This window comes from Grammomys surdaster, unplaced genomic scaffold (assembly GCF_004785775.1).
Source record: "Grammomys surdaster isolate TR1022 unplaced genomic scaffold, NIH_TR_1.0 222, whole genome shotgun sequence".
NCBI lineage: Eukaryota > Metazoa > Chordata > Mammalia > Rodentia > Muridae > Grammomys > Grammomys surdaster.
Genome location: NW_021604667.1, coordinates 2,673,943 through 2,686,498, shown reverse-complemented (window position 1 = coordinate 2,686,498; position 12,556 = coordinate 2,673,943). Strand labels below are relative to the sequence as shown.

General features: G+C 44.8%; 1 protein-coding gene across 5 annotated transcripts in view; it reads left to right on the top strand.

Annotated features, from left to right (window-relative positions):
• The window catches only part of Septin6 (septin 6), a 74,100-nt gene that overhangs the window by 47,460 nt on the left and 14,084 nt on the right, over positions 1 to 12,556 (top strand). For all 5 annotated transcript variants that reach the window (XM_028773137.1, XM_028773135.1, XM_028773139.1 and 2 more), the window contains exons 6-8: positions 4,255 to 4,351; positions 7,976 to 8,144; positions 11,570 to 11,702. In XM_028773137.1, coding sequence (XP_028628970.1) covers positions 4,255 to 4,351; positions 7,976 to 8,144; positions 11,570 to 11,702 — 399 coding nt within the window. The remainder of the gene's footprint in view (positions 1 to 4,254; positions 4,352 to 7,975; positions 8,145 to 11,569; positions 11,703 to 12,556) is intronic.

Here is a 12,556-nt window from a genome sequence, read left to right as displayed (position 1 = left end):
GATGCTAGGATTGATCTCAAAGCTGTAGACCTCAAGTCTCAAAATTATCACATTGTTTAAATTAATTCCTTATTTTGAGACACGGTTTCAGTATGTAGCCAAGGCTGTTCTTAAACTTGTGACCTTCTTGCCTCAGCTTCCTGATTACTGGCATTATAGGATGGAGTCACCATGCCCAGCTTATTATTTAAATGCAGTGTTATTGGTCTGGCAGAATGACACACCTATAATCTCAGCACTCGGGAGGTAGAGGCAGGAAGAGCAGAAGTTTAAAGTTATCCTCAACAACACAAAGAGCTGGATGATAGCCTGAACTACATGAGACCCTATGTCAAAAAATAGATAAATAGGGCTGGAGAGATGGCTCAGCGGTTAAGAGCACTGACTGCTCTTCCAGAGGTCCTGAGTTCAATTCTCAGCCCCACATGGTGGCTCACAACCATCTGCAGTGGGGTCTGATGTCCTCTTCTGGTGTGTCTGAAGAGAGCAATGGTGTACTCATATACATAAAATAAATCATTAAAAATAAGTAAAAAAAAACAATAATGTGCCGTGGGGTGGTGGCGCAAGCCTTTAATCCCAGCACTTGGGAGGCAGAGGCAGGTGGATTTCTGAGTTCAAGGCTAGCCTGGTCTACAGAGTGAGTTCCAGGACAGCCAGGGCTATACAGAGAAACCCTGTCTCAAAAATAAATAAATAAATGAATGAATGAATGAATAAATGAATAAATAAATAAATAATAAAACAATAATGTAATGGTATTCTTAGAATAGCTCAAACTGTAGCTAGGGGTTTAAGAACAGGCCCAAAACTTGATTAACCCCAGTTCATTGTCCATTTGTTGGGCACTGGGTTTGATTCCCACAGTAAGGGCATCTGATTGGCAAACTGGATCACAGGGAGGCTATAGGCTCAAGCCTGTCCTTTCCCTTTACTCAGCAATGGTACCCCCATTGTTTCCATGTACTTTTGTTGGAATGAACAATGGTATTTGAGAGAATTAGGTGTCAGTCTTGTTTAGCCACTAGCCTGAAATGGGAGCAAGTAGAACCAGCCTCATAACTAGGAAACTCTGTCAACCCTGGGAAAAAACTCAGGCCAGTCAGTATACATCACCAGAAAAGATCCTGGTGGAATTTCATAGCCCAAAGGAAAAAAAAAAAAAAACCTAGAAAACCACCCTTCCAGTCTTCAAAGCGTAATCCATGTGGTTGTGCAAGGATAGAATAAGCCATGTAGGTTGGATCATCAAATAACTTTCAAGTGGACCAAGAGGAGTTCAAGGTAGACATGAAGCCAGAAAGGTAATGCTTTGATTTGAAAGTGTTGCCCATGTGATAGTATTAGGAGATGCAGGGCCTGAAGATGCAGCCTTATAATCTTAGCCACCCTGCCGGCTGAGGCAAGAGGATCACATGCTGAAGATGTGCTTAGAGTGAGTTCCTAGCCTGGGCAATGTTGTGAGACCCTGTCTCAAAACAAAAACTAGAAAAAGAAGGCTGTGAGTATACAGCTCAGTGGTATAGCATGTGTCTGACATATACAAGGCCCTGAGTTCAATTCCTAGGATTGGTGGTTTTTTAAAGAGAGGGGAACTAGAGAAACGGCTCGGAGCCTAAAAGCACATACTACCCTTCCAGAGAATCTTAGTCCCATTCCCAATACCCACATAAGGGTGACTCACAACCTCCTGTAACTTCAGCTCCAGGGGATTTAACCCTTTCTTCTGGCTTCTGTGTACACCTGCCCTCACATGTACACACACCCACATACAGACATACACAATTAAAAATAAATCTCTTTTCAAAAGAAGAGAGATTGGGGGTGGGGAATCTGGTGGTGGTGACACACAGCATGACTTTAATCCCAGCACTCAGGAGGCAGAGGTGGAGACACATGGCTCTTTATGAGTTCAAAGCCAGTCTGTTCTACAAAGTGAGTTCCAGGACAGCTAGGTCTGTTACACAGAGGAACCATATCTCAAAACAAACAAACAACGGCAACAAAAACCAAACAAGAAAAGGAGTCAGAGCCAGGGACGGGGAGATTGGACCTTTATGTTTAGATAAGCCATAAAGGCTGTTCCCTTGCTAGTAGGATTGAGGGTCATATAAAATAGGCTTCATGCAGAATTTAGTTAGCTTTATTGTCCACCTGCAATGGGAAGATGTAAAAATGCTGGGCAGTATTGGCGCACGCCTTTAATCCCAGCACTTGAGAGGCAGAGGCAGGTGGATTTCTGAGTTGGAGGCCAGCCTGGTCTACAGAGTAAGTTCCAGGACAGCCAGAGATATACAGAGAAACCCTATCTCGAAAAACCAGAAAAAAAAATGTAAAAAGAAAACTCTCGTCAGACACCCAAATGTGCTACTACTTTGAGCATAGATGGTCAGCCTCTGGAACTATAGATAGAAAGTCCACTGAAATGTTCTTTATAAATTACTTAGCCTCGGGTATCTTTTTTGTAGTTGTACAAAATGGACTAAGTAGTGAATCTGGGGCCAGACTCCCAAGACAAGCCCGAGGCTGTGTGTTGTAATAGCACTCTGCACCTGGAAGATCTCATATCTGCTGTCCCTCATCAGACATTTAGGTAGAATTACACAAGGTCCCTGGAAGATCTCATATCTTGGTGTCCCTCATCAGATGCTTAGGTAGAATTACACAAGGTCCCTTTATCAATCTGCTCATCATGTGTCAGCAGGGGCCTCGTCTTGCAACGATTAAGTGTCTTCTCCCTGGAGCCACATGTTTAAACACCACTTGTCAACTTCCTGCAGAAACCTAAAGTAGGGAGGGCAGGGGAGAAAGTCTGGCCTCCCTTTTGAGAGGTATCATGGGTAGGACCTGGTAGTATGATTGAAAGTTAAAACTATCTTGCTTGATTCCATTCTGGTTGTCATAGCCATATGTCTTTCAAGAACAGCTGATTTGCAGTGACTCCTAGTCTGCTGTGCTTAGTTGACTTCTAGACGATGCTCTTTATTTAGCCAGGATACAGAATATAAAGCAACCTAGGTGGCTTGGGAAGGCTGGCAGCCAAAGTGTGGTGGCCTCCCTGATTCCTGCAAAGACCTAGCCTGGGAGTTCAGTACATGCATGACTCCTTTAAGTAGTCTGTCCTGGCTCCCTCCAATAATATAGAAGGCCCTTGGAAATGATATTTGCCTGTACTTTCCAGAAACATCTTTGACGCCAGTTGCAGAGAAGTGGTCTGTGGGCGGTTTTAAGAGGCCTCAGAATTCAGTTTGGTGTGGGCTGTGCATTCGGGAATAGTCAGAAAGCTAGAGGAATCAAATGACAGGAGTTTGTGGAAGAGAGGAAGCGAGTGACCCTATCATTCTAGCAGTGTCCCTTGATGACAAAATAACAGGCCTAAGGGAAGACTGGTGTTTCCTATGCTTTTATTTTCTTGGTATTTTCTTTCTTCCTGAGCCTAGAGAAGTCCCTCCCACTTCACACACGGTCCCTCCTCCATCACTTTAGAGCTGAGAGCCCAGAATGCAAGCAGCTGATGATACAACATGGTTTTTCTTCTCACCTCCTCCCTCAGTCTAGCCCTCTGCAGCCACTGCCCCTCATCCCTCCTGCAAACACCAAGCTCATGCCCCGTTAGTCCTGTTCTCTACTCCAAAGAGTATTATGAAGTAATTGCTATTTGCCCTTGGTCGCATACTATCTAACAGGATTTCAAGTATGTAATTTAGGCTTCCTCAACAGGAGTTAAAGCTTCCAAAGTGCAAGGAAGTGTATCTTCTACTTCTTTATGTCCCTTATAGTGCACCATCAGTGCTTGTGGGTGAAGACTTGGTGACTTGGCCTTGAGACTCACGGGATCAGTGAACTCTTGTCTTGGCAAGAATAACAACAGTCCATCTTAGTGGTTTTAGGCTGTGCTCTTATACTCTAGGAAGACAGTAGTGATGCCAGCAGCTGTATGCAACTCCTTCTGATGCTTATCTACCCCCAGCCCTCAGCAACTGTGACTGTGGCTAAAGGTTGCTAGGCCATATATCTACTCATGTTTCTGCTCTGTTCCCTATCATAAATTCCAGAGCAGAGAAGTAAGAACTAGGCCTCTTATCCCTGTATGGCTGTGGAGCTCTTGAGCTTAATGGATGCCTCTCAATGCTGACACAGTCAGTGACGTTGCAGAGGGAGCATTCAAAGGCCTGGAGATGAATAGCAGTTGCATCGTGGTGTACTTGATGCCTTTCTTCTGGAGTTCTGAGTGCTTATTTGCCTCTGTTCCAGGCCCACCTGCCGTTTGCTGTTGTTGGCAGCACAGAAGAAGTGAAGATTGGCAACAAGATGATGTGGGCTCGGCAGTATCCTTGGGGGACTGTTCAGGGTGAGTCTCCTGCAGATGGGCTGTGCTCAGAGAGCCCCTCCTCTGTGTTTCTGCTGCCCCTGCCATGATATGACAAGTTCCTAGCTTGTCCCCAGCCTCTACTACTCAGTTTAGGTCTCAAACAGCCATAGGGGGTCACTAGCAGCAAGCTCTGGCCCAGTGACTGGATTCTATGATGTGAGCAGACTCCCTTTGGCTTTAATGAAGAAAGTACTCCCTTGTAACCACCTCCAAACACAACAAAAAGACAAATGGATTTGGCACAGCGAAGAAAGGACTATACAAGTGAGAGTGTCCCTAAGAGAGGCACAAGAATGTTCACAACAGAGAATAATAATGATACGTTATTACAAACAATGAGGTGTCGATAAAAATAGACTTGGATAATTTGTGAAATGGTCATATCATGGGATCTCAGACAGAGTTGAAAATGGATGAATTATAGCTACATCTGCGTGACTGGATCTCAGAAACACAACACTGAGCTAAATAAAATCACACAGCATGCATATGATAGGTTTCTGTTTGTATGAATTCTAGAAGTAAGCTAAAATAACATGCTATATATTTTTTATGAATTTATGTACAAGTAATGAATGATAAAACCATTTTAAAACACACACACCACACACTCGCCACAAAATATAAATAAAAATAATTCTTTAAAAACAGGACTAGTGCAATGGCTTGTAGGGGAGGGATAAAGGCATTTTCCTCCAAGCCTGCTGACCTGAGTCTGATCCCCAGAGGCCACACAGTGGAAGGAAAGAGCTGACATCTGACCTTCACACGAGTTCACACATACACACCCACACCCTCTCACACTTAAATTAAAAATAAAAAATACACAAATGGATGATAAACCCAAAGTCAAGATCGCGCTAACATTTCATTGCCAGAGGGGTCAGGGAATAGAGAGAGGGATGTGATATCAAAAAGAGACCAGCAGGGCCTTGCAAGGTACCAACAACATTACCTTCAGTTGTAGAGATATTTAAAAATTTAAAATTCTTTAAATTGCACATACCTATTTCATGGATTCATACACACACACATACACACATATATACACATATACATACATATATGATTATTTCATAATTTTAAAGGTTGGATATATATTACATGCATTCATCACAGGTTTTTTGGCAGTGTGCCTCGGATATATTATGCTATCCTTGTTGGTTCAGTAGGTCATACAAGCTCTAGGACACTACAGTGGCTAGAAATTTAGGGACCTGAGTCTGTAGCTGTAAACTGTTCCATAGCTGGCAGTTTCTCTGTAAATTCATCCCAACCCTTGGGCAAATAGAGAATGGGCACTCAAGAAGAGTGGCATATATCTGTAAGTCCAGTACTGGAAAGGGTGGAGGGGGATAACAGGCATGAGAGGGTCATGAGTTCAAAAGCAGCCTTGGACAGTGTTTCAAAAAAGCAAAGCTGAGTGACAGTTGGTAGTGAGTTCACACAAAGGCCAGAATGATTCAAGGCACAGTAAAGACCCACTGACAGTACCCAGATTCCATTCCTCTTCTTTCTTTTGTGGTGCTGAGGATGGAACTGAGGGCCTCATGCATGCTAGATGAGCAGTCTTTCGCTGAGCTCCATCCCCTATCTGGATGTCCCATAGGTAGGAGAAGATGGTCAGAGCTGCACTAAGTTTTGTGCTTCCCTGTCATTTGGAGCTGGAGGTGTTACAGTAGGAACACTGGCAAGTGGCTTCTGGACCAAGAGTCACCCCTTTGGAGTCTGAGACCTGAGACCTTCTGAGGTGGGAGGAGACAAACCAGCAGAGTTCCAGTGACTTCCATCCCCAACTTAGACCCCCTTCTCTTTTTAAGTAGGGCTTCATGTAGTCCAGGTTGGTCTTGCATTCACTATGCAGTTGAGGCTAGCCTTGAATTCCTGACCCTCCTGAGCCAGCCTCCTATGTGCTGGAATTACAGGTGTACACTATCATGCCTGGTCCTGGAATAATCCCTAGTGACCAGGAATCAAGGTCCAGAGTTGGAGAAGCAGATACATACAGCTTAGTCCTGAGAAGTTACTTTACTGCTGTAGGTTTTTATATTACTGTTCGGTGGCAGCAGTTCTCAACCTGTGGGTTACAACTCTTTGGGGCATCAAATGACCCTTTCACAGAGGTCACATATCAGATATCCTACATATCAGATATTTACATTACAATTCATAGCAGTAGCAAAATTATACTTCTGAAGTAACAATGAAATAATTTTATGGTTGGAGGTCACCACAACATGTGTTAAAAAGTAGGAGCATTAGGAAGGTTGAGAACCACTATTCTAAGGCAACAGGTAGGGTTCATGTCATGTAAGAGACCTTAAGCAGAAAGAATACATGGACCACCCTGGACTTTGGACAAATATTTCTGATGACCATATCTGGCCATCTATGATGATACAACCATGTTCGACTCTGTCATTCCAGAACCCCTCCTCTCTGTCCCTACTGTCCTCTTCCAGACTATGAGAGACAGAATCTGGGCTAACTTATCTGTTCATCATCTCAAACACCACCATTCTCCTGTACATGGCCAAACACTACCATTCAACACAGTGGAGATAGACCTGGAGACATCATGACAGAAGCCTGCTTTCAGCGTTGCTCTAGCTAGCCAGAAATCCACTTTGCTGTGATTTAGTCCACATCCCTCACATCCTTGCTCACTATCCAAAATGAAGACCTTTGCCCTCAAGGCAAAGAAATGGTACCACTTTCTCCTGCTTAAGGTTTGCTGTGTTCAGGCCATTATCCACCCTTGACAAAACACCTCTTTGGAAGCTTCTATTTCTCACATGGGCCATAAGGGAGGTTGGCCCCTGGTCCTTACCACCTATTGCTACTCTGGTTCTTTTTTCCTTGCTTTTTGGAGATTCTGTCTATGGTCTTTGTCTTTCCCCTACACTATCTGGTTCTGAAGTCTGACTCTGCAGTCTGCCCTCCATATGACCTTGCCTAGCCTTCTGGAGGCCTGGTGGGGATTATGTTCTATTATCTGCCTGATAAATTCTGTTCTTCCTTCCAGAGTCATCCAAGAGGTTGTGTCTATGGGGACGCCTACAGTCTCCTGGAAGTTTGTAGGTCCCCCTCTTCTGGGCTTTTACTGCACTGCAACCATACCTTCATGTTTGTAGCTTTGGCACTGCATTGTATTGTTCTGTTTGTATGTGCTTTCCCACTAAACTGCGGGTTCCTAAAAGCATAGGCCCCAGATTTCATTTCTTAATTCTCAGAGCTACCCATAATACTGGGAGTAGAGATTCCACAAATACTTATTGGATGGCTGGATAGACAGATGTGCATCTATCTGCAAAGCAGTGCAAAGCAGATATTCCTGTGGAAGTCTGCTTGGTGAATTGGTGTTGAGGCATTAATGCAAGTTCTTAGATACTTTCACAGTAGTAAAGTTTTTACTATTGCCCTTTCATAATGTTTCGTTCCCAATTTTGACAAGAAATAGAATTAGGTTAAATTTGTAGGCATCGTATAATCAGGCTGCAAAACAATGTCACCCTTAGACATTTTACTTCTCACTTCATCCATTTCTTCCTCTGCCGGTCTTACTTTCAATATACATCCAATGCCCCAATGCCCACTATGCAGTTGAAAATGAGGCCCACTGCGACTTTGTGAAGCTTCGGGAGATGCTGATTCGGGTCAACATGGAGGATCTGAGGGAGCAGACCCACGCCCGGCACTATGAATTATACCGCCGCTGTAAGCTGGAGGAGATGGGCTTCAAGGACACCGACCCTGACAGCAAACCGTTCAGGTACCTTTTATTCCAGGTCAGGTCAGCCTGGCCTAACTCAGGAAGCCTTGCCCTGAAGAATCAGCAGGGGAAGTGAGGCTTGGAGATTAGCTAGAGAGCCCAAATTACTCCTAGATCACTAGTGCTGCTTGAGTGTTTCCTCTCTGCCACAACAGTTGCCACCCTGCTTAGACACACAGACAGAGAGAGGGAGGGGCCTGGAGCAACCACTCCGCTGACCACTGACTGCTTTTAGACCCTCCCTAGTCAGCCCTGCTCACATAGACTCAGTGTTAGGGCTTTGTTCTACTGGGTGGCAGTTAGGAACTGCCCTCTGTTCCCACTTTCTTCATCTGGCTCTCATATTGCTTAAGACAACTTCCCAATATGTTCTTTCCCATCTTCCCCGTTCTCAAAACCAGATAGGAAAAAGTCAGGCATAGTGGTGCATGCCTGGAATCCCAGCACTGGGGACGCTGAAGCAGAAGGATGGCCATGAGTTTGTGGACAGCTTGGGGTACCTAGCAAGCAAGTACTGCACCAGTCAAGGCTACATATCAAGAACATTCATTTTTAAAAGAAGAATAAAAAAATAGGGAAGCTGGGTATATGATTTGGTAGTAGTGTTCGCCTAGCATGCACAAGCCATGAGTTCATCCCTAGTACCAAATAAATAGAGAAATTAAAAAAAAAAGGTCCAAGAAGCAGTCACTTGGCTTGTATCGGTGACCTACATGATGCTCTCTCTTTCCCCACTGCCTTAGCATTTGAGTGTGAGTTTTGTTTTGACTACTGACAATGAATAATCACTGGTGTTTTCCTCAGATCAGGATCTAAAGTGCTTTTCATTATGCAGGTGGGAGCCATAGACCAACGAAAGCATCTGCTCTGTATATACAATATGCGTCATTAGCCTTAGCCCTGAATTTTGAATTACCATGTGTTGCCCTTTACTGTGGCTCTATCTCCTTTCAGGAAATGTCAGGCATCTGTGAGCAAGCCATGGGGGGCATATCTGTGGGAAGAAAATGCTTTCAAATGGCCCCTGGGATCCCACAGAACCTGTTTATAGCAGAGAGGGGGCCTAGGACACCATACAGGCCGTCCTTTAGGGAATGGCTACTTTAGGAATGGCAGCTTACCACCCCTCTGGGGACAGGCAGGTCAGGGTCCCAGAGCTCCTGAAGTGGAAGGAGCGGAGTTTGTATCTCTGATGGAAGCTCCTCTGCTTCTCTCCTTCACCTCCACAGCTTCCATCTGCATCCAGAAGGAGGTGTGCCTCTTCCTGGCCACTTAGTCCTGGCCTTTCTCTCCTCCCCCTATCCTTAATATCTGTTCCTGCCTCTTCACCCTCTTCACGATCTTCCACCACCACCTGTCCACCTTGCTTGTAAATGCTGCCCCTAACGAAGTTCTTTTTTAGCCCCACTCTTCCTTGCCAGTTTCTCACCTGTTTGTCTCTGATAGGAAGGAAACATTTCTGTAGCTCCTGTTCCTCTTCCTCCTCTCTCACTTCCTCAGCCCACTACAATCTGGCTTCTGCCTGCCTCCAGCTCGCTACAAAATTCTCTCCAAGGTCTGCAGTTGTGGATTGGGGGCCAGTTTCCTTGTAGCTTGATTTTTAGCTTTGATTTTAATGTGAAACATTAATTTAGCTTGAGCCGCCCTCTGCCTTCAGCTCTTGAAGTATTGGTGCAGCCAGTTTTATCTCTCTCCCTCTGTCTTCTCCTTGCTCTTGCTTTCAAGCTCCTTTTCTTCAGCTTCCTCCTCTAAACATTGGTGCTCCCTCAGGATTCCTTCCACATCCCTCTGCTCTTTCACACTCCCATCTCTTTGTGCTGGTTCTTTCTATTCTCACAGCCCTGATTACCACCAAGATATCGATAAATCCAAACCTAAACCTTTACCATTGAGCTCTGAACCTATTGATGCAATTACACCCTGGACATTTCACTCAGACGTTCTATGGCTGCCTGATGTGAAGCACTAGCGGTCTGCTGTCTAATCCTTCTTCTTCTTCCTCCTCCTTTTCCAGCATTTCCTGCTGCTGTTCATGTTCTACCATCTATATAGTAGCCCAAGGCAGAAACTTTTTTTTTCTCTCTCTCTCTCTCTTTTTTTTTTTTTTTTTTGAGACAGGGTTTCTCTGTGTAGCCTTGGCTGTCCTGGAACTCACTCTGTAACCAGGCTGGCCTCGAACTCAGAAATCCACCTGCCTCTGCCTCCCAAGTGCTGGGATTAAAGGTGTGTCCCACCACTGCCCAGCAAATCAGATTCTTTTAGAGGTATATTAAGAGAGCTTATTGTAGATCATAAGCACTAAGATTCAAAGAAAGATGCTTGGGAAGAAAGTAAGACACACTTAAGAGAGTAGGTAGGTCTGAGCAGGGAGAGCTGCCATGAGTCAGCCTTGATTTTCCCCCAAGTCCTGAGAATTCTACAGCCCTACTGTTGCTCCAGCTCTCTCCATTTGCTGCCAGCCTTTAACACGAGGAGCCTTCCGTTTCATACTTGAATTGCTGGAAAGTTTCCTTCCTAAAATAGTCAAGTGGACTTTCTCATGTTCTGACTGATGGATACATGTCCACTTTTTAAACGTGGCACCCAAAGCCTGTCCTCTTTTTCCAGACTCAGGAACCTCCCCTCTTACTCCTCCATGGTTCACATGATGTCCCCAGGCCTGTTCAAGTATGGCCACATCCCCAGGAACACCAGTCTTCACTTGTCTTCTGTCTTTGGAGCACTGGCCTTTGCCAATGCTGACTCCTACTTTTTAAAAAATAAGTGCAGGTCAGGGGCAGTGTTCTTGACCTGGGCATCTCCCATTACACCCTAAATTCCTTTAGGACAGGCATGGTGGCTCTGGGCTCTAGATGGTGAGCAGCTAACATCATGTCTATTCACACCGGTCACATAGGTGGTAGGTAAAGTCTCAGCAAATGTTCAATGAAGTGGTAAATCAGTGTGGTCAGTCTCAGAGCCAGGGCCTTGCAGTGAAGGGTAGTGTAGGGCAGTGGGAGGCGAGCAGTGGGAGCCCTTAAATGGAGACAGGAGACTCAGCTTCTGGTGTCAGCTCTGCCTCTAACTAGGTATGTAATCTTCAGAGACTCACTTCTCCTTTATGAGCCACCGTTTCCTCATTTGTACGAGAGAGAGAGAGAAAGGGAGGGGGGGAGAGGGAGGGAGAGGAGGGGGGGGGGAGGGGGGGGGAGGGGAGGGGAGGGGAGAGAAGGAGGCCCCTCTAGTAGCTCTGTAGTATATTGCTGTTGTATACCAAGAAGCCAGCTGTCCCACCCCAGCCCCACCCCTTTGTGGTTCTCTCTTTACATTTCTCTGTCAGAATTAGGGAAAGGAGGATGAGGGAACTCGGAGAAGGTGGTTGGGGCCCATTTTCTTGACCAGGGGTTGCCCCAGAGGCAGTGGAATTGACTTGATCATATCTACAGTTTACAGGAGACATATGAGGCGAAAAGAAATGAGTTCCTAGGAGAGCTCCAGAAGAAAGAAGAGGAGATGAGACAGATGTTTGTCCAGAGAGTCAAAGAGAAAGAAGCCGAGCTCAAGGAGGCCGAAAAAGAGGTAAATATAACTGTGGACACCAGGCAGCGAGGGAGGAGAGACTGAATGGAGCAGGAGGGGCCTTGACAGAACTGCTAGAAGGTAGAGGAGCTTGTAAGCTCTGGGCAGGCCTCGAGTGAAGTTTGACCAGACAAGGAATCTGATGACATCTGTGTCTTCTTGACCTTTATTTTCTAAGGATGGAACATTTTCTCATTCTGTTCATTTAGAGCCATTGCCATCCAACATGGTAGCCACTAGCTGCAGGTGGGGATTTCTTTCCATTTGAATTAATTAGTTTATTTAGATTTTGAGGTGAGGTTTCTATATGTAGCCTGAGTGGACTAGAACTCACTGTCTAGCCCAGGCTGTCCTCAAGTTTTAGATACTCTTGCTTGAGTGCCATGAGTCTTAGAATTGCAAACATGTATTACAGTGCCCCAAAATATTTTTTAAGTGACAACTAATTGCATATATTTATGGAATATGATATGTAACTTTAGTAAGTGTTTATAGTGTAGAATTATTAAATCAGGCAAATAAATAAGTCAGTCACTTCATATATTTATCTTTTTAGTTCTGTTAAAAACATTTAAAATCTAAGGTGAGTCTGGTCACCAGGCCTATAATCTCAATATGGAAGAGCAAAGCAGGAACACAAGCTTAAGGCCTGCCTGGGCAACTTAATGAGATGCTGTCTCCAAATAAGAAAAGTTGTAAGCGGGCTAAGAGTGTACCCCAGTGGTAGAGCTCTTGTATAACATACTTGGGGCCTTAGGTTCAAAATCCTCAATACTGCTGGGAATTGGGGCCTTTAAAAATCTATTCTTAGCCATTTTTAAATTCACAATAAATTGTAAAGCTTAGTTCCTCTC